Source organism: Tachysurus fulvidraco, chromosome 1, assembly GCF_022655615.1.
Source record: "Tachysurus fulvidraco isolate hzauxx_2018 chromosome 1, HZAU_PFXX_2.0, whole genome shotgun sequence".
NCBI lineage: Eukaryota > Metazoa > Chordata > Actinopteri > Siluriformes > Bagridae > Tachysurus > Tachysurus fulvidraco.
This window is the reverse complement of record NC_062518.1, coordinates 28,188,828-28,210,796: the sequence shown is the minus strand read 5'-3', so window position 1 is coordinate 28,210,796 and position 21,969 is coordinate 28,188,828. Positions and strand designations below refer to the sequence as shown.

General features: G+C 37.5%; 3 protein-coding genes across 4 annotated transcripts in view; 2 read left to right on the top strand and 1 right to left on the bottom strand.

The window, feature by feature from the left end:
- The window catches only part of LOC113657500 (collectin-12), a 7,544-nt gene extending 4,047 nt beyond the window's left edge, over nucleotides 1-3,497 (top strand). For both annotated transcript variants that reach the window (XM_047819179.1, XM_027169392.2), the window contains 5 exons: nucleotides 1-60; nucleotides 629-1,111; nucleotides 2,060-2,205; nucleotides 2,364-2,473; nucleotides 2,791-3,497. The exon at nucleotides 1-60 is cut by the window's left edge and continues 981 nt beyond it. In XM_047819179.1, the coding sequence (XP_047675135.1) occupies nucleotides 1-60; nucleotides 629-1,111; nucleotides 2,060-2,205; nucleotides 2,364-2,473; nucleotides 2,791-2,938 (947 nt within the window). In that variant the 3' untranslated portion in view covers nucleotides 2,939-3,497. The remainder of the gene's footprint in view (nucleotides 61-628; nucleotides 1,112-2,059; nucleotides 2,206-2,363; nucleotides 2,474-2,790) is intronic.
- A 2,003-nt stretch (nucleotides 3,498-5,500) lies between these two features.
- Nucleotides 5,501-12,974, bottom strand: hacd1 (3-hydroxyacyl-CoA dehydratase 1). Its single transcript, XM_027169395.2, has 7 exons — nucleotides 12,816-12,974; nucleotides 10,416-10,533; nucleotides 9,498-9,516; nucleotides 9,320-9,408; nucleotides 8,657-8,778; nucleotides 6,963-7,141; nucleotides 5,501-6,290 (listed from the first exon to the last, which is right to left on the bottom strand). The coding sequence occupies exons 1-7, from the start codon at nucleotides 12,932-12,934 to the stop codon at nucleotides 6,208-6,210; spliced, it is 729 nt and encodes a 242-aa protein (XP_027025196.1). The 5' UTR covers nucleotides 12,935-12,974; the 3' UTR covers nucleotides 5,501-6,207.
- A 1,521-nt stretch (nucleotides 12,975-14,495) lies between these two features.
- Nucleotides 14,496-21,085, top strand: LOC113657501 (transmembrane protein 236). The gene is made up of 4 exons (XM_027169393.2): nucleotides 14,496-14,974; nucleotides 15,396-15,468; nucleotides 18,335-18,458; nucleotides 19,923-21,085. The coding sequence occupies exons 1-4, from the start codon at nucleotides 14,700-14,702 to the stop codon at nucleotides 20,699-20,701; spliced, it is 1,251 nt and encodes a 416-aa protein (XP_027025194.1). The 5' UTR covers nucleotides 14,496-14,699; the 3' UTR covers nucleotides 20,702-21,085.
- The last annotated feature ends 884 nt before the right edge of the window (nucleotides 21,086-21,969 follow it).

The window sequence follows — 21,969 nt, the reverse complement described above, 5'->3', positions numbered from 1 at the left end:
AAATGAAGCTTGTGGACAGCAAACACTCCCAGCTCATCACCAATTTTACAGTATTGCAGGGTAAGAAATTATGATGACTAGATATTCATACACTGTCATAGCTTAGACCTTAAAGTTTATTTCACCACAAAATGCTGGGTAGATAAAAACTATACATGCAAAATAATCATATACAGTTCCAGAAAAAGACAGTCTGCATGGGTACTCCCGACTTTCTCACTAGACCAGAGACGTGCATTATCGGCTGATTGGCGTCTCTGAGTTGTCCATTGCGTGTGTATGGGTGAGTGAGTGTGTGTACCATTAGGTTGACAGGTTATTTCCCACCTGGTTTGTAGGAACAATCCCCAACTCCCAAAGGATAGGCTCTAGGTTTGCCACAACCATGTGTATGATAAGTGGTATAGAATGACCAGAGAAGATGAGCATAAGCATTGGTCTTTTATTGGCTACCCACATAGGGTCACAGTCATAAGATAATTTTATTGATAAAAACAGTAATACATGACTAGTTGTGAAGGAGTCTGATGGTACTCCACTTAGAAGTTAACTATAGAACAACAGCTATATATTTAACCTTCTGGACAACCAGTTCAATTATTCTTTTTTTCTTCTTCTTTTTTTTTAGGCCCTCCTGGTCCAAGAGGTCGCCGTGGTGAAAAAGGCCCAGCAGGTGCAGTTGGTCCTCCTGGTCAGAAGGGGGAGAGAGGTGATAAAGGAGAACATGGTGTTCAAGGCACTCAGGGAGAAAAAGGAAGCACTGGCCATCCTGGTATTCCAGGTATCCCAGGTGTGCAAGGGCCTCTTGGTAGCCCAGGACAAAAAGGCTCACGAGGGTCAGGAGGGCGTGCAGGACCCCAAGGCACAAAAGGAGAGCCTGGCACACCTGGCCTGCCAGGCAAAGATGGGATGCCAGGGCCCAAGGGTTTTCCAGGACAACCGGGTAGTCGTGGAACAGTTGGTCCTATAGGGGACCCAGGAGAAATGGGACCACCAGGACCTATGGGACCTCCAGGACCACCAGGGTTGCCAGGCAGAGCAGCACCAGTGCCAACATTACCTGCTCTACCAGATGATGCATCACTTCTAATTGCTACAAAATCTCTGCTAGGTGAGACACATTACACATGGGCAGCATGTTTCCAAGACTTAAAGGAAAGAGATTTTGACATTCATTTAACAAGATGGAAATTGGTGCACCAACTATATCTACTACATGGGTTTTAATCAGTGGGTACAATTACGTAATCACATATTGTCCAGACCCTAGATGTCCTGCATATTATTGCTCTTGTATAATGTTTTTGGTGTATTTATTTATTTATTTATTTATGGCTCCACTTGAGTTCTTTCACATCAACATTTCACCTCAAATCGTGTCTATATGACTTTGCTCTTTATAAAGGGACATTGATCATGATGAAACAGATTTGGCTCCTAGTTCCGGTGAAGGGAAATTGCATTGCTACATCATATAAATATATTTGATACATTTGTATGCTTCCAATTTTGTGAATAAATAATTTGGGAAAGGGTCCATGCAATTTAGCATGGACCCATGCAAATAAGCCATGTAGACATCCTTTTGAACTATTTCTGGGATTAAACTGAAGTCCAAGTTTTCTGTTCCTTTGGCTAAATGAATTTCCTATTATTATTATTATCACTTCCTGTTATTAAGAATGTTTTGTATTATTGAACAATTTTTGCTATAGTTAGGATGCTGTAAACTCTTTACGAAATATTTTTAAAATTATTTTGTTAATGCTTAGAAAGATTTTACATTGACCTAACTGTAGCTGAACAACTACAAGCAAGCTACAAGATGAAGACAGAATTAGTACTTACTTTTTCATGTGATTGGATAGGCAGACATAATTACACACAACGCATTGCAATCATAGGCACACAAAAACACCCAGGCAATCTGCTACTGTACGTCCTTTCAAATTAAACATCTTAGAGACAATCCGTTTACATGGTGCTGTCAAAAGGGGTGGTGTAAATAGTCACTGATGTAAATATACTCTACCCACATCTGAGCTATGTTTGTATGTAGGTGAAGTTGGCTGCCCTGCTGACTGGGTAAGGTTCAAAACCAACTGTTACTTCTTCTCTACTGAAAAGCTCAATTTTGACAACGCAGTTCAAAAGTGCAATGGCATGTCTTCATCCATGGTCATCATCAATGATAATGAAGAACAGGTAAGAGGAGAACTCAAATATATTGTTTTAAAATTCTGGTTTCTATTCTTACAGATTCAAATAAATTGAACTTGTGTAAGCAAATAAATCAGGAGATATTATATGGTCATTGGTGCAGTATGTTACAGTAATTGTATATCATCATATTACATCATCAGGGCTGGTTACATCATCACACAGTTGCTAGAGGCTATTTCTGGTTGGGATTGACAGATCGACAAAATGAGAATGTTTGGCGTTGGGTCGATGGCTCAGAGCCTACTTTCAAGTAAGTATATCTGTGCATGTTTGTGTGAGCATTGTGTTTTGCTGGGATGTAGCCTTAAGTTACAATCCCACATGCAGCTAAGTTATTTGGATGGCATTGTACTTGACAACAAATCAGTTTTCTTGCCCCTAAAATGAAATATTCTGGAGGGAGACTGTTTGAATATAAAATTCATGCCGGATACTCCCACATCTTACCACTATGTTGGCCATGTCACTGGGATTTCCAGCTCTCATTGAAAATGAGCTGATAGTTGCAGTATAAGTGAGTGTAACATTAGGAGATGGGCTACATTGTATTTGTGTTTGTGTGTGTAGAAACTGGAGGCCTGGTCAGCCTGATAACTGGAGCCATGGACACGAGGACGGTGAGGACTGTGCAGGCCTTGTTTACGGGGGCATGTGGAACGACTTTAATTGTGATGACCAGCTCGGTTTCATCTGCAAGAGAGCAGTAAACAGCTGAAATCTGTAACAATGGAACACTGAACAGTTAAATATGGTCAAATGACCTCACAGCTTGTGTCAGAGACAGAAGACTCTCTTTGACAAGTAGACCGGATGCAGGTACAAACAATGATGAAAGACCATATAGTAGAAGTTGTATGCTGCAGTGTTTGATGCAAGGTGAATTGTTGGACACTCATTCCTGGACACTCAGTTCATAACCATCAACGAGCCATTAACATACAGCTGTGAGTTAAACAGGTGCAAATTAGATGTGCATCTCAATACTCAATATGGAATTTTCTTCTATTATACTGTATGTATATAATTCTGAACAGTTTTATTACATATTTTTTTTCCTGCATTTTTCAATGAATCCTAATCTGCCATTTCTTTATATATGCTCCTCTTCCCCCGCACATACCTATAAATATCTACCTATAAATTAATACAGAAATAATACAACAAAGGATGTAATATATATAGACTTCATCCCTCTCATGTTTGTTCAACTACAATTCAGCAGTTATTATTGACGTGATAAATAAGAAAGTCATTAAAAAATTTGAACACCATAAGTGCATTGTCATAGACATGTTTATTGTTTCATCGTTCTTACTTATTCCATACGCTTATTACGACGGATCTTCAATACACTTAAAAACTTTCAGTGCACTTATTTAAATGAACATATTTTCATTTTCTTAAGTATTCACATTTTTTTTAATTGTCATTCCACTTCTTTTCCTAATCGTTGTCTATAACTCCTCTTCCTTTAATCCACAGCTGCACAGAAGAATGAAAGTATGTAACAGTAGCACCTTATAGAGAGAGAGACACTACTCAACTAAAAAAAAAGAAAAATAAATGTTACTTAAAAAACAACACAAACAATATAAGAAGCCACTCCATGTCATCATTTTCAGGCTATTTTTTTTAGGAGGTTTCACCTCCAGACCTAATCATCACAGTTCTTGGAGCCATTTCAGTCAGAATAAGCGTGAAAATGGCTTAGCGTATGCAGTAAAGTTGTGCAATAATTCAAATTATAATCTAATATTTCACTCACAGTAATTTTGTAAAATTAATTTAAGACCATGTACTATGTTAGCTATGAACTCGGGTGGTCTCGTACATCAAATCATATACTGGTTGCAGTCCTGTTATAACACGTTGTTATAATTGGTTGTAAGGTATTACATGAACTCTATGACGTACTGTAAGTAAGATTATATGGAGAAATAACACTGGTAGGCAATGGCATAGCTCAAATTTGTCTTCCAAGCATAAACTAAATGACATTTATGAAAATTGGGTTTGTTGATCGAGTGCTTTTATTTCATATTACCTGTTATTTAGATTCTGTGAGGTTCAGAGATTGTAGTGAGATCCTGATTTTGAGTTGGAATCTTTTAGCAAAAACAATTCATTTCTAACATTGGAATAGAAAACACTTTGTATCTTCTGATTTAGTGCTTTCAAGAGCTGTAATAGATGTCAAAATAGATGTTAGCCTTACTTAGAATGAACCAAAACACAACATGACACCAAGCTATGAAGACTGTCAGAGCTAGTCAGGGTTCAGTACGGATTTATTGCCTCACTCTTTATAATATATTTGATTTCCTACGAATCTGAAATCAAAGTGAGATCATGCTGAACTGTCGGTTAGCGGTTTTATTTCTGTTTATCCCTGAACAATTCTCACCAAATTTGAATTACCGGTTATTGATGTAAACATTTAAGAAACACAGAGTCATAGTGCAGTCGAAGTATTCAAAAAGATTTCAAACATCTGTAACATTTTCCCCCTTCATCCTGACACCATGCTCATGTATATACACATTTAAAATAAAAGCATCTAAAGAGAAAATTCTGATAAAAAGAATCTGGTAAAAATATATTGAAATTTATACCATAGCCTGATTGAATTCTCAATTCTGATTGGTCAGAAAGGGTTGATTTCCGTTCTCTAACAACACAACTGTAGTGGTGGCTGCAAGCCAAGGCACAGGATTATATAAATGTACTTGTTGTTATATTTAATGTTATATAACAGCAGTTTGTTCACAGGGAAATTTTTAATTGATGCTCCACCTAATCAATGACTAATTAACAGACCAACAAGTTATTAACAAAGAAAAATTGATAATCGTTGATACGGCAAACCTTTTTTTTTGTTTTGTTACGCTTAGCGAACATTTCTGAGAGAAATCTCTGGTGTCAGAGCACTTTGCAACAATTGTACTTTTTGGCTCTCATTTTTTTTTGTCATTCAAGTAATGAATAAGAAAATGGAAAGCCTGATGACGGTATGGCTGTTTATGGCGATTACGAACAGAAAATATCCTGCTTTGCGGACTTTGTACAATATTAAATATTCTTAAAGTGATTTAATTACCACAATAAATTTAATCAATGGATGTAGAGATTAACGAGAATGAGAAATATAGTGCTTATGGTGTTAATGGTATTATGCCACCTCACCATTAATTGTATTCCTCTAAAACCATGTTTCATGATATTTCATTCCTTACATAACACACCAGGTTTGACTCATTTACAATACAGAGCCAACCCACTTATTTATTTATTTATTTATTGCCTGAATGTACAATGTTTCTCACGAGTGAAACGATGTAAAGTCAATTTCTAAAACTTTTTCTGCATTAACCTGACATTATTGTAGCAGTTAAAAATACTTTCCTGGTGTTTCTTGAGTAAACGTGCCAATTCCAAACTTTCAAATGGCATTCAGAGTAATTAGCAATTTACAAATTCACCCTTTCTTCACCTTTTCTTCATTTTTGCATACGTTCCAAATACGAATAAGGTTGAATCCGGTGAAAGGTGAAATTATATCCAAACTAAAGATTTAATCCAGAATGAGACTTAATCCACTACAGGGGAGCAGAACACCAGAAACTACAGAAGAGGATGTGAGAGATCTAAAGATGTAATCCAGAATAGATGTCATTTAATCCAGTGAGAGTTCTTGTTGTGATGAACCTTCTTGTGACTTCTTTAAACTGACCATAATTTGGATGCGTTCAGGAATTCTGCGAGTATTTGCATCCAAGTGAAGAGCATCCAGTTCTTAATAACAGTAGAATGAGTGGCTGTAGTAGAGATTGGGTACTGGAGCATTTCCACTGGTTTACAATTTGTATGTTGGGTTACTGATCTTCCTGTCTTATATTATCTATTACAATCTTCTCTGTTGTTATACAGGTCTGAGCATAAATTGATTGCTGTGGTGGTTGGTACGGTATGCTACAGTATGTTTTCCTACTCGTCCTTCTCTACTATCACCTCCCCATGAAGCACCTTTCTCCTCTGACGCAGCATGTGGAAATACAACTGGGGAAACACTAAAACAAAGAGAATGAATTGATAAGCATTAAGATAACAAAAAAAATCATAAGAAAAGCAGTGAGTATGTGAATATAAAATAAAAGAACAATCACAAACGTCTTGTGAATCTGAAATAGATTGGATGGACATCTAGGCCTAAAACTAAGCATTAAATAAATATTTAGCATTTTACAATTTAGTGCTTCAAGCAAATAGTCAGCTGTCTGGCTCCAAAATAGAAACCCCGAAACTTTACAATACCCCGTTTAAGAGTGTGGTTAAATTCTGTGTGTAGGACTTTAAAAGCTTAGTAACCAAATCCAGATGATGTCCGGGTTTCTAAACCACGTTAGTTTGACTTTTGCACTCCACAATCCAAGCAATGTTGCAGTCTACATATATCTAGCATAAATATACTAGCATACCAAATTGGCTAATCATACATCTTTTCAGTCAAAAAACATATTGAGACAATGTTGTGACTTAAACATTGTGATGGTAGAATGTTGATGCTTGATAAAGCTAGATCAGTTACTTTAACTGATAAATTAAGAGGCATATAAATAACACAAAATCACACAAATTCCAAGATTTTTTTTCAACAACTAAAGCTCCGTTGTTAGCTTTTATAATTTCAATCGAATTACTAGCCACAGCAGTATGACTGTGCATGGGTGAAGGATTCTTACATGGGATGTAGGAGAGCATTACAATGATGAGGAAGTAGTAATAGTCGAAGGAGACGTTGTATTTGTTTGGGAGCCTTAAAGAGTACATGCCCGCTTTCCGAACGTATGGCAGAGCAGCGTATATGGTCATCAGTTCACCGATCACACCCAAAGGATACATGATGATGAACATATTATATCTGAAAATCAGAGATAGTAATAGAGATTTTAGTCAGATCACATTCAGAACAAATCTTCCACCTTCCATCTTTCTTGATCTTGAATGTGCAAAGATTTTAACCTACAGCTATTTCTTACTGCACTGGAAATAAAAAAAAATCATATCCATCATTCAGACAGAGAGCTACACTGAAGAACAGATTCTGTGCCATAATGTGTAATGAAATCTAAAGCCAGTAAATAAAGTACAGTAGTATAATGATCAGCACTAAGTGCTGCAATGCACAGATTAAACAACGTATTGAAGGGCTTTCAAGTGTCACGCATTGAAAGTGACAGTCACTCATTTCGGTCTTTTGTCACGCTCTCCCACCACACATCGTATCACGCAGAAAAACCTTTTAACTAATTATCATATATTTAATATGCCTCAGTGCCCAAAATGTATCTGTCCACACCGCTGTCTCTATGGAACCGGGCAGGAATCAAGCGCGTCTCCCCTGGAATTCTTAGTCAAGCCTGACACTTATCAGCCAATCAAAAAAAAAAGACGCTACACAATAGCTAGTCAGAAAATAGCACTATTGTATCTGGGTAAGATTTAACGCAACAACCAGTGAAAAAAAAAATCATTAGAGAGGGTATTTTCAATGGTCGGTTTGAACAAAACCTCAAAACAAAACAGCTTGTCTCTGGATGGGACATTGTCCTCAATCATGACCCTAAAAATGACTGAGCTTGAGCTGAACTGTTTTAAATGGGAGCAACATTACAAATGATAAAAGAAAAGAAACACTTATAAAAAGGCAACAAACACTTACAATAAACAACACCAGTCATAATCTCTCTCTCTCTCTCTCTCTCTCTCTTACACACACACACAAATTAATAAATGGAAATTCAACAAATACTTTGTATTTGGTTAAATTGCGGTCAGTGATCCTTACCAAACCCAATAACTCCCACATTATTTATTTATTTATAGGGGGGGAGATGTCACGCTTGCCTGTCTTCAAAACTTGAGAGTCCTGTGTATTGTTATTAAACAGTCTGGTTTTAAACTGAAACTCGATAATCCGACTGCACCATTAGATTTTTAGATAGTTGGTAGTGGTAGTGCATGCTAACTATAGCTCTCTATTTTTAGGTTGTATACGTTAAAGAGTTTGTGGCATACTTTGTGGCACAAGGTGAGTAAATACGGTCTTGGGTATAAGGACAAAACCTTGTATGCATGTAGTGAATAGATGCTAATAGTGGACAGGCATACCAGTGCCCAAAACAGTCACTCTTAAAAACAGGGGCAGCTGAACATGAGGTCTATATATATATATATATATATATATATATATATATATATATACATATGTGTATATATATATATATACATATATATATATATATATATATATATATATATATATATATATATATATATATATATATATATATTATATATATAGTACTCTGTTTAAAGATCTGAAATGAACAAAAATATCTACATTGAGCTTACTTAACATGTATAGTGTGTGTACCTGGCCCATTTGATGAAGTAAGGCAGATGATTAAGCAAACTGAAAGTGTAGAAGGAGTAGCGTGTAATCTCAGTGACTGTCCACACCAGCAAAAACAAGATCACACTCTCTTGATTCTGAACCTAAAAAAAAGCAAAAAAATTAAATAGCAGTAGTAAGTAACGATTCCCTCTCTGAATAACATGCAGTAGCAAATTATAGTGTCGTTTGATTGTATTTCATTTCTAGGTATATCATTAGGCCGTGTTGTATACAGTAAAAGCCTTGTTTGCAACATCTTGTCTGAATTAATATTTGGTCCTGAAAAATTTTAACCACAATTTGCTGGGGCGATTTGTTTCAACAACAAAGCATTCAAGTATTTTTATTGAATGTACTGTGTCATCAAAACTTGCCTGGATATGCTATGTAATTAAATAGCCAAGATAAAAATTTGTACAGATCTGCTGGCAAAGAACATGACAACAGTGTGTAATGCATTGATAATAACGATGTTACTACATTGCTTACTGCTACTACTAAACTAATAGCTAGTCAAAAGTGGAGCACCACTGTCAAGCTTTGTACATTTATTACTGCATAATCTTGAAAACGTGTTTCTTTACCTGTGGTAAATTTCACTTTCATACACAGATCTTTTAGTTTAGTTGTACATTGCCTTACCTGTCTGATACTATGTGCGATGAACCAAACCATAAATATTCGAGAGGATACTTGGACCCCAGTTACGATCACAGATGTCCGTACAATTCCTGCAAAACACGAAGACATATAACTATCTACTCCTTGACAACCGCATAATAAATATTAAAATGCTTGTGTTTTTTTGGAAATTACATACCAATTGCACAGTGCCCAACCTGACATATAGGATTGAAACAAGACAGAGAAGGAAACGATAGTGTGAAACAAAAACTTAAAGTCGAGCGAAACAAACACGGCTAGATGAAGGACAACGATTCTAGTGGACATTTCTGTCCCTAGAAGACTACAGTACGGTGGCCGAGAAGTGCAAAACACATTAACAAATCCGAAAACAAATTAACAGATCCGAAAACACATTAACAAATCCGAAAACACGACAATTCAGACAACCCAGAAACGGTAGGTATAGTTTGCGAATGGAAACTTACCGATCATCAGACAAGACACCGGTCATTCACCTGTATATCTTGAATGACAGGTCTGTTGTACAATGATCAGTAAGTTTCCATTCACAAACTATACCTACCTTTTCCGGGTTAACAAATCCAAAAACACATTAACAAATCCGAAAACACAACGACAATTCAGACAACCCGGAAGAGGTTGGTATAGGTTGTGATTGGAACACTTACCGATCATTGGACAAGACACCTGTCACTCAAGGTATACATGAAGTTCAACAGTCTGCCGCAGGGAAAAGTTGGAATGGATATATGGATGGATTACTGTGGAATAATTTTGTTATTTTCTTATATTTAAACAGAGAACTTTACACATTACACATAAGATTCCATACCTGTATATCGGTAAGTTTCCATTTACAAATGATACCTACCGTTTGCGGGTTGTCTGATTTGGATTTGTTAATGTGTTTTCGGATTTGTTGATGTGTTTTCGGATGTGTTAATTTGTTTTCGGATTTGTTAATGTGTTTTGCACTTCTCAGCCATCGTACTACAATGATCAACTGATAGTTTGTGAAAAGAAAGAAAGAAAGAATAAAAGAAAGACAGACAGAGAGAAAGACAGAGAGAATGAGGACAGTGACACTTACCTCCAGAAGAGCAAAGGTCTGGAAAAACTTAAGTATCCGTGCTATACTTCTATACAAGCCCTTATGCGTGCCTTTCTGGAGATAGAAGCGAGTCATTGCAACAGCCAGAACTAGCCACCTAGAGAGCATACATTAAATGTAATAATCTTAATAAAACATAATCTCTGCAGATGTATCGATATTCATGACTCCCCTATATTACACATTAAAGCAGTCTTATTATAAAGCTATCCGTAACATTCTAAAATAAACTGTGTATGCTCTAAATGATATTTCACTATGTTCTTCCACTGGGATTAAGATTTAGATTATAATAAATCCAAGGTTGCTCACAAGATTGCATTTGACTGAACTAATTGTGGCGAAAAATTCATAATGTTACAGTTTAACATCAAGAACAGCATTTTAAACCACACACACACACACACACACACACACAAACACACACACATGCACACAAACACACACGCACACGCACACAGACACACGCACACAGACACGCACACAGACACACACACGCACATGCTACAGACAATTTAGAGATGCCAATCAGCCTGCAATGCATGTCTCTGTACTGGGATGGAACCCAGAATGAAAATAAAAAACCCTTAGATAACTGCTAAGCCCCTTAACACCTAATTAATTATTATTTTTAAACTGATTTGTCATTTTTAACTGTTTCCTATAGCTTAATATTCTATCATAAGTAACCACATGAGACATTATCAAACGATTTCCAACCTCAGCTCACATAAACAAATAAGAGTCTACATTATTAGGTTTAAAGCCCTAAACAGTTTAGCTCCAGCATGTCTTGAATGTCCTGAAGCAGTGTATCCCATCTGACTATTTACTTCAGCTTAGGCTTCCTGCTATTGATCCTATGGTTCAATTACATTCAAACCAACGGAAGGTATTCTTCTTACACCCCACCTAAACCCTGGAATATTTTTACAGTAAATCTTCCTTTTATTTTTTAGATTAAATTATATCATCTTATTCATAGTCCCTGCAGCTTTTATCTTGTTATATACACTAAAGAGCCAAAAAGTCAGTCAAACCTTAACCATGACACTCCTTTGTGTTTTTGAACATTCCATTCCAGATTTTGTCCCATTTTGCTACTATAATAATGTCCACCCTTCTGGAAAGGCTTTCCACTAGATTTTAGAGCATGTGTAAGTGTTACAGTTTATCCTAAAGATGTCCAGTTGGGTTAAGATCAGGGCTTTGTGAAGGTCACTCAAGCAAACCATGTTTTCATGGACCTCATTTTGTGCACTTTGGGAGCTTTGGCATACAGAAGCATTCTAGTCAACAGTGTGCTTACAACTTTGAGCAGGAACCACATACTGACACACTAATGGTTAGATGTAAACCAGTAAGAGTAAATCTAAGACCTTAATCTTTCCTAAATAACTAAATTCTAGATTTTTTTTACTCATCATGAAAATTGCTACTGAATAATCAATATATCATTTATTACTGATTTTTTTTTAAAGAGAGAGAGAGAGAGAGAGAGAGAGAGAGAGAAGGATAGAGAGAAGGCGAGAGAGAGAGGGAGAAGGCGAGAGAGAGAGGGAGAAGGCGAGAGAGAGAGAGGGAGAAGGCGAGAGAGAGAGAGAGAGGGAGAAGGCGAGAGAGAGAGAGGGAGAAGGCGAGAGAGAGAGGGAGAAGGCGAGAGAGAAGGATAGAGAGAAGGCGAGAGAGGGAGAGGGAGAAGGAGAGAGAGTGAGAGAGAGAGAGAGAGAGTTAGAGAGAGAGAGACTGAGAGAGAATGAGAGTTATAGTGAGAAGGAGAGTGAGGGAGAGGGAGAGAGAGAGAGAGAGAGAGAGAGAGGGTTAGAGAGAAGGCGAGAGAGGGAGAGGGAGAGAGAGTGTGTGTGTGAGAGAGAGAGAGAGAGAGAGAGAGAGAGAGAGAGAGACCGAGAGAGAGAATGAGAGTTATAGTGAGAAGGAGAGTGAGGGAGAGGGAGAGAGAGAGAGAGAGAGAGAGAGAGAGAGAGAGAGCACCAGGTATACACAGTGAGTATTTAATGCATATAGGCGTTAGTACTGAGTGAAGCTCCGGTGTCAGCGTGCGGCTAAACTTATCGCCCGCGCTGCACCGACGCTCGCGCAGCACCGGACACCGTATTTGGCAAGACAGCAGCGCTCCGACGGCCCCAATGAAAACCCCGGTTTATTCTCTCACACTGCTTATTCGACAAAGTCAAACGCATCTGAATGACAGCCTTGCGACCCGTTCTGTCTCAGTTCACGTCTCTCTGTGGGTCATTAAGGTTGACCATAAACGGTTACAGAGTTCGGAAACTATAAACAGCAACGCGAGCTGTGAGTGGAGCGGTCTGCACCGAACAGGCTTTATAGGTAAATGTAACAGTTTCAGTCCTCACATACCCGGCCGTCATGGCGATATTGTAGAACATGAGCCATGCTGTGGCAATAATGCTCTTCGTCCGCTTTTTGTTGTTTGTTTCCTTTTCCTCGAGCGCTCCGTCCTCCTCTCCGGACGCCATGGCACCGGGGCGCGAGACCGACACCGAGTCACAGACAAGAACGGTGCACGAGCGCAGCTGTCAGTCATCGAAGAAGGGGCGTGTCCGTGTCTCTCCATTCCAATAAAATAAACTTACTATGTTAAAATGCGAAATTGATTACAAACCTTTAACGACTGAGATATCAGTAAACAAGACAATGTTTGAAAATAAAAAAATATTTGAAAAGAAAACAAGGCCACTACAGTAAACTGAAGCACTGATCTATTAAAACTACTTTTCCCAGCATGCATAAAAGTGGGGTCAGTAGGTCACACTAGTGCATACTTTTTTTTTTTAAAGTCAACTGTTAGGCTAGAGCACAGCTGAGAACCACAAACCATTGACTCAACAACTATTGAATAGATCCCTTTGCTCATGAGCTCATGAAAAGGCATTGCAGTTCTGTATTGGCTTATCATATTAGGGACAAGATTTTTTTCTGCATCATATAACTAAGGCATGTATGTTGCATGAACTGTGTGGATCAGGCTTGGTTGTAATTATTTGTGGTTTCAGACAAATGAACTTACAAGGAGCATTTTCTTTGCACTAGCTGGCAAATGTGATTGGCTGTGTAAGCTGATAAGCATTTGTAGGCCAGAGGCGGTGTCTGAGAAAGTACTTCACTGTAGTTTCTATAATTAGCCTCTACCAGACACCCAGTAGAAATCAGAGTTAAGCAAAGACACCACCATATATAGTTCAGCCCACATAATCTTGATCTTGCTACATATGCCCATACTGTATACATACAAGCTACAACTATCATGATGAAAAGTTTTAAACTTATATAACTCAGGGGTCTTATAAAACAACCCCAATCTTAATTTCTAAATATTAAACACTCAATAAAAATGTACAGACCCCTTCAAAGCATCCTCATACACACAACTAAGCTATAAATACACAACTCTTAAATCCTACAAAAGAAAGAGCTTTATTGAAAGGCTAAGCATGGTAGTTTGAGATCATACCATCAATGACCACACGATGGAGCTATACGACAAGAGCACAAAGACTATGTGAAAATCTGCACATGCCCTGAAACTATCATTCGATTAATGATCGTAGTCGAAAAGTGAAACAGAACAAAAAACAGAAGTGAAAAGTGAAACAGAACAATCAGATGTGAAGATGTTTAGATTGACAAAAGTAGCTTAAGATCCTGTTATGTATAAATTTCATTTATTTAAACATAAACATTATTGACAAGAATATAATTGAATGGACCGATGTGGTAGTGCTAATGTGTGTGTGTGTGTGTGTGTGTGTGTGTGTGTGTGTGTGTGTGTGTGTGTGTGTGTGTGTGTGTGTGTGTGTGTGTGTGTGTGTGTGTGTGTGCTTACGTGTATGTGTTCAAGTGTGTTTCTGTGTTAAAACTAGTAGTCATACCTACAGTATGTTTGTTTACACCCAGTTTACTCTCTCTTTCTCTCTCTCTCTCTCTCTCTCTCTCTCTCTCTCTCTCTCTCTCTCTCTCTCTCTCTGTGTGTGTGTGTGTGTGTGTGTGTGTGTGTGTGTGTGTGTGTGTGTGTGTGTGCGTGCGTGTATGCATATCTTGCCTGGTGATCTAAAACAATAGTGAGTGCAGAGTAAGCAGTGGTCTAGCATTAGTATGTGTTTGTGGAACATGCTGGCACTCAGTCACAGTGCACTCGTTTCATAGGGATGTTCATCCTATAGTACCTTTTCCCTTTTCTCCCTTTCCTTTTCCGTTACATTTTTTGTCAATCTTCTCTGTATTATGGGTTCAGGGAGCAGAATTAAGTTTGCCATTTGTGAAGTACTGCAGTTTGCTGCCTTCTGTGTACCATTTTTCATTGTGATGCAGCGCTTTGCCTTCATCCTAGCACAGGCCAAGCGGCAGATGCAGCCCTCTGGTGGAAACTCTAGCATGGCTTACTGGTTGATCATTTCTTCGTCTATTGCCTATCTGACAACCGTGGCACTTTTGGTGTGGCTGCCAATTAAGTACATGGTGTTCATGAAGAAGAAAGCCCTGGTTGGGAGAAAGAAGTGGTGAGAGAAAGAGAGAGAAAGCTCATTGATTTTTGTGTACTTTGTTCTCAATCATTGTCTGACAAATATGGGAAAATTTTTTAAATCATAACTATGCCATGTAAGTGTTTAGACTTTTCTAAAGTTGTGTAGTTTGGCTGATTTATTATTATTATTATTATTATTATTATTATTATTATTAGTAGTAGTAGTAGTAGTAGTAGTAGTAGTAGTAGTAGTAGTAGTAGTAGTAGTAACAACAACTATTATAATAATAATAATATCAGATTATTTAATTTAGATATATATTTAGTTATAATTTGTTTGTTTTAGTATTATATATTTGTCACTGAATCAAAATGTCACACACAGCACATGCATAAACAGACATAATTCCTACTGTTTAGTCATTAAACTGAACTAGAATTTTCTTTCTCTTTAGGAGACCTGTTGCTCTGGCTTATGTGCTGCTCTCTACACTACCCACCTTTGCATTCCTAATAGCCAGTTCTGAGGTAAAGAGAAGATGTTGGATAATATTCGATATTAGTGTTCTGGGATGCATATTGCTTGGTAAAGAGGGGAAATGTCTAGAATTCTACATCATTCATAGTTAACTTTATACATTGAAAAGGGATTTGTACTACTTTTGAGGAGGGGAACACTTACACAGTGCTGCACTGCCAAAACATTTAGAAAACTGCAAGAACTACTTGGGAAAAATATATGGGAACTTGAGAGGTTTATTGCTGTTTTTATATTGCGTTGTGATAAAGGCCTAGGTGTCCATTGTCCACTGGCAGCGGAGCTGACCACTGGTTCCAACACATTCTTAAATTTAGATCTTTGTGAGGACAATCTGATCATGCTGCATCAACCTCATGGAATTTGGATTATTGTGCTACATGCATGACAAAGTTTAGCACCCACATGTTTTCAGGCAGTCAAATGCCATATTTTCTTTTAGCATACCTACAATTCTAAACATTTATAGACACCTAACCATCACACCCATATGTGGGCCCATATCCTCCTAAAAAATGCTGCCTCAAATGACCCCATGAAGACACGATTTGCCAAGGTTGGTTTGATAGATTCTGCCTAGGGCGCTGACCTCAACCCCAATAAACACCTATGTTTTGAATTGGAACTGAAAATGTGTGGTTCAGTGCCCATCTTTACTAATACTTTTGAGGCTGAATGGGAAATTCACATGCATAACTCTAGTTAAAATCCTTTCAAAAAGTGGTCTGTTTTACAGTAGCAGCAAAAAGGGTACCAACTTTTGAAAGGAATGTTCAACAAGCACACATGAATGTGATGGTCGGGTGTCCACAAACCTTGGGCCATATAGTGTAGTTCTCTCCAGCTTCATCACAGCACAGACATTTTCTTTGCCTTTGCTGTCATTCAGCTTAGCTAAGGGGAAATATTTATAGGGCGAGTTTGAGACCATCTCTTGGCACAAATGACAATGGCATATATGCCTTTATGAGCAAGCGTTTACATTTCACAGAGACCACCTGGCCTTTTCAGTCTCGCTTGCTACATCTGGTTCCAGTCAGAAGCCTCTTAAGATTCAACACTGAGCTGGCAGTCTTCATTATACTGAAGTTCAATCCAAGTCTGGTGAACATGGCAGTCTATTCCCAGTGACTTGGACCTGAAAATACTGCCTGATCTTATCCAGATTCTTTAGATTCTACTTGTCTTTCCCCTAACTCTCACCTTGCCTTTGAGCAGGACTCAAGCTGACTATAATTCTTATATTCATACACGCCCTTAGAGGTACTGGAGGACCTGGGGTGATCTTATGTGAAGAGTAATAAGCATAAGCCATTCAAAGCAAAACCATATCTGTCCCCTTTCACATACATGAGCTTCTAGATTACTATGACTGTCTATTGGCACTGTGATTGATGGGATCCTTACCACCCAGACAGTACAGCCACTATGACTCTTTTGGACTCATAGCCGTGTCTTCAGTGTCATAAAAATGTCAATCTCTTGAACATATAATGAGCATGTCCAGTTCTTAATTCAATTCAATTCAATTCATTTGATTTGTATAGTGCTTTTAACAATTCCCATTGTATGGAAACAAAAGAGAGAGAAAAGAAAGAAATATATAATAATAATAATAATAATAATAATAATAATAATAATAATAAGAAGAAGAAGAAGAAGAAGAAGAAGAAGAAGAAATAAAATAAATAAAAAAATTAATAAATAAATACAGTATATACAATTAAAGTTTAAAATTAATGAAAAAATATTAACTTTAAATTTCAAATACTCACTCACTCACTCACTCACTCACTCACTCACTCACTCATTTTCTACCGCTTATCCGAACTTCTCGGGTCCCGGCGTCATCGGGCATCAAGGCAGGATACACCCTGGATGGAGTAATTCAAAATACAATATATAAAATTTAAAGAAATAATGGATCATCATAAACTCTGAGTTCAGCGCAGACCTGATTGCTGATAAAGACTAGACCATATAGCTGACTGACAACATTGGTTCAAAAAGGCATGACACTCTCTGGGCGCTCCATCCACCAGAATCCCATGAGACACTGGCTGACCATGCAGATCGATCCCTGGCAGGGTGACCACAGGCCACGAGACTCCAACCAGGGGTAGAACTCGGAACACCGGGAGCTCGGGAGTGGCATTTATACTGTAGCTGACAGAGAGAGAGAAAAATTATGATTGTAATCAGGTGATGGACAATATAAATTATATGCAAAGTGCATACAGGGACTCAGGCAAGACTAGCTATGACAGCATAACTAAAAGGCTAGAACCAGAAGGTATGACAGACATTAGGGCTTCCTGGGATGTAAAGTGTCCCACCACCACAGTCTGCAAACCTGAGCGACTTGAGAGGGCGGTATGCCAAACACTCTATGCCTATGAGCCCTCCAGATCTACTCCTTTACCTAAGAAAAGCTATTCATAAAAAGCTGGACTAAACAAATGTGTTTTTAGCCTGGACTTCCCAAACACTAATTGGAAGTCTGTTCCATAACTGTGGGGCTCTTTGAGAAAAATCTCAGCCCCTGCTGTACATGTCCACAGTTTCCCCGGGCTAATATCTGTCATTCAAAGTGAATCATTAGCAAGAGGAAATGTTCTCATCACATGATGCTGCTGCTTCGGCTTCTGAAAATAATACAGTACCAGTTAAGATGGCAGAATTGACAGAATTCATCATTTCCATAGATAAATTATTTTAAGAAAAGAATAAAGCTGTATATGTTTTAAATCTCTCTCTCTCTCTTTCTCTCTCTCTCTCTCTCTCTCTCTCTCTCTCTCTCTCTCTCTCTCTCTCTCTCTCTCTCTCTCTCTCTCTCTCTCTCTTTCTATTCTTTAGGTGCAGATTAGAAATAATATGCAGTTTGATACATTCCCTGAGTTACCTGTGTCTTTAGTCCTATTTTCACTCATCCTCGTTGACATTGTGGAAAGAATCCGTCACTGCAGACTCACTGGACGGGGTAAAAACTGTTTTTTTCCCCTACTTGAGTGGACACAAATAAATATATTTAAATTAGATTAGATTACATTAGATTTGGAATTAGGTTACCACTAGACAAAGAAAAGCATTTTCTTCTCTTCACATGTGGACTGTGCTTTTTAACTCATTAGCAAATCATTGAATAGATATTCCAATTCTAAATTTGTTTAGATTGGGTTCTGATTCATGAGACAATTTTTAATTAAATTATGACCCAATCTCACAGACTATTAAAATTTTCCAATTTTTTTTATTCTCATAGAAATCTTTTTTCCAATTCAACCTTCTATGTAGTGGGTGTGATATTTCTTTATTAGCACATGGATAATTTATCCCCAGTCACATATTTTTCTAAAAAAAAAAAAATAAATAACAAAAAATGTACTGTAGTTACAATTGTACGTAAAAAATAACAATCATAGTTAAACTTCATTAAAAATAGGAATTTGAAAGTAATGGATATTTATCTTTGTACAAATATTTAAATTAACATGGTGCACATTCCTTTTATATTTTATTAACGTATGTATTTAAGAATATATCAGCAATATATGTTATGAAATTAACACAGGATACATTTCTAAGTTTCTATCTCGACGCTACCTCAGGCCTGACGCTATAGGTACGCTTCTTCGAGGAAGATGTGTCTGAAGCTCTGTGTGACACAATTCAATTTAATGGCTCGGGAAAGACACAAAGTGATGAAGTGATTACGTGCCAGTAAGTCCATATAAGTCCATCCTACATCACATTACTCCTGCTTATATATATATATATATATATATATATATATATATATATATATATATATATATATATATATATACGTATATATATATACGTATATATATATATATATATATATATATATATATATATATATATATATATATATATATATATATATATATATAGTTTTCTTTTTCAAGCACTATGCAGGGAAAAGTATGATATTGCTGACGAAACATTTTAAGAGGTGCGTGCTTCCGTGCCCTGCATTTGCTTTGCCTAGTGAGGGCCTCGAGGACTTATGTCCACCGCTTGAGCTTCTGGTGAAACCTGTCCTCCCTCTTTGTCTGTTTTGGGAGCCAGAACAGGGGTAATACAGTCTCCAATAAGTGCCTGGCACGCTGGGTAGTAGAGGCCATTACTCAGGCCAGACAGAGCTTCAGTCAAAACTTCTTTGAGGAAGCGTTCCCATAGAGTCAGCCATGAGGTAATGTCTTGTTCCCTTCTAAGTAACCTCATAAGCCATCAATACTTAGTGCATATGTAATTTCTGATGCATTTTATTTGATAAAGTAGATAATTATTCATGTCTAATTAATATATTAATTAATTAATATATTAGTGATAGTAAGACATTTAATCACTATGGCTTTTGAACACAGCATTAACAAACCAACATGATTTTATGGGTATTTGTAATTGTGTGTATGTTTAGTTAATGAAGTACACCGAAATGCAGACATCCCAACCCTTAGCCACATTGAGATGATGATGCCAATAGCCACTACAGCCACTGTGCCATCTCCAGCAGCAGCAAGTACTATTGTGGGGCAAATAGAAAATGGTGCAAGGGCAACTAATGGGCACACAACAAGGTTACCTGGACGAACTGCAATTACAGGGTTATCAGGCAACGGGATGGTCAGTGGGTTGCCTGCCAATGAGGCAATTACCGGGATTCCAGTCAACACAACTGGTCCAGCTGTGCCCAACAATGGAGCAGTTCCAGTACTGTCATGCAATAACCAGAGGCAACCATATATTATACCTGGGATTTGTCCAAGCACTAGCCTTCCATTAGGAAATTTGGAATATGGCACTGCATACACAGGGCCACTTCGCTTTTTGCTAGCAAGCGATGTGCGTGCTGAAGCTTTTGCTGATAGCTTCCTGTTTTGGTTGGACACAGCTGAAATGGTGCGAGTTGTAAATCACACCTCTGTCTACTTCTCAGGTTGGGCTTTACCAGTGTACCTCTTAAGCTATCTTTCAATGCTGCGACTGGCTCTAATGCCCCACAGTCCCCTTCTCTCACCACTTGGGGTGGCCCTACAGGACCTCCCCTTCCTTGTTTTAAGAGTGGCCCTTCTAGCCATTTTTGGGTTTGTCACACCAATCCTGTTTGTGATGAAGAACCTCTTGGTGTGTTTGGCTTACATTTACTTTAACTTCATGACCAAGCTTAAATTTTTCAACACTGAGAGGATGTTCTGACTGGGCTCATAAGTAAAGATACGTTGAAATGAACAGCAGAAGAAAATAAAATTATATTGACTATTATAGTCAATCTGAACTGCTGTAAGGCTGGATTACAAATGGATCTGCTTTCATATCACACAATTTGTGTAGTAGATACAGTAATGTTGTATATATTGTCATTACAAAAAACACAATGGCATTAATAGTATATTTTCTCACCAACTTAATGAATGATTTGATGTATTACGGAATTTTAATGTATTAAGTATTTTAATTTTATAAGGAATATTATATGTGCCCATGTTTATTAGAAACGTATGTTCTCTCTCTCTCTCTCTCTCTCTCTCTCTCTCTCTCTCTCTCTCTCTCTCTCTCTCACACACACACACACACACACACACACACACACCTAAAAATCTCACTTAAAAATGTTAAATTTGAGTTCATGTGTGTATTATTTTCTTTCTGATCATATTAAACCTTCTGATATTCTGTATTCGATGTACACCTCAAACCAGATTCACCCCCCAACCTGATGGGTGTGTTAATCACTCTGTTAATCACGCTGCTAACGTTAGCCAACCCCTTAGTTGATCTTAGTTAATCCCATTAGCAGACCCTACATCATTAAAAATATTAAAGCAAGACATATTCCCTTCACTGTCATTTCTCTTGATGGTCTCTTGTGTATGTTTCTCTGTAATAACAGGTTCATTAAAAATAACTATGATCATATACAGAACAATCTAGATCAAGGATAAACATTGATGTATTGTTTTTTGTTCTACGGCATATTTTAAAGGTGTTGAAAGGTCACTTTAATAAATAAGTCATATTAAATATGACTAACATGTAGTCTACGATGACAAGTGGATGATATGTTGTAAATATAATCCCTACTTTCACTAGAGGGTTTGTGTTTTAGAAGTACTCATTAGAATAATAGAAATCTGACAAGAGGAAGAGCTATGCAAAAAAAAAAAAAAATGCTGTGGTAGTTAGTGGATGACTTTCCTGTTTTACTGTGTCCTGTATTGGAGCCATAAAACTGAGGTCAGTTCCAAAATCAAGGAAACAAACACATCCTTTTAATACATCCTCTGTATTCCTTCCTCCTGTTTTAATCCACATTAAGAAAAAAAAAGTTTTTACTGTTGACATCTAAAATGGACCAGTGTGACCTGTAGTAGTAAACTGGGCTACATCTGGGCTTAAATAACATCTTTAGTGGATAGGATCTGGATGCACATATTACACCTGAAAAGCTTGGAATGATGGTTTGT

Excerpts from the sequence above, each read along its gene's own strand:
- LOC113657501 (XM_027169393.2), top strand. The coding sequence starts at position 14,700 with ATGGGTTCAGGGAGCAGAATTAAGTTTGCCATTTGTGAAGTACTGCAG. Across the intron at positions 14,975-15,395 it reads CTGGTTGGGAGAAAGAAGTG|GAGACCTGTTGCTCTGGCTT; the intron begins GTGAGAGAAAGA and ends CTTTCTCTTTAG. Across the intron at positions 18,459-19,922 it reads CTGCAGACTCACTGGACGGG|TTAATGAAGTACACCGAAAT; the intron begins GTAAAAACTGTT and ends GTGTATGTTTAG.
- hacd1 (XM_027169395.2), bottom strand. The coding sequence starts at position 12,934 with ATGGCGTCCGGAGAGGAGGACGGAGCGCTCGAGGAAAAGGAAACAAAC. Across the intron at positions 10,534-12,815 it reads AATATCGCCATGACGGCCGG|GTGGCTAGTTCTGGCTGTTG; the intron begins GTATGTGAGGAC and ends TATGCTCTCTAG. Across the intron at positions 7,142-8,656 it reads TACTTCATCAAATGGGCCAG|ATATAATATGTTCATCATCA; the intron begins GTACACACACTA and ends TCTGATTTTCAG.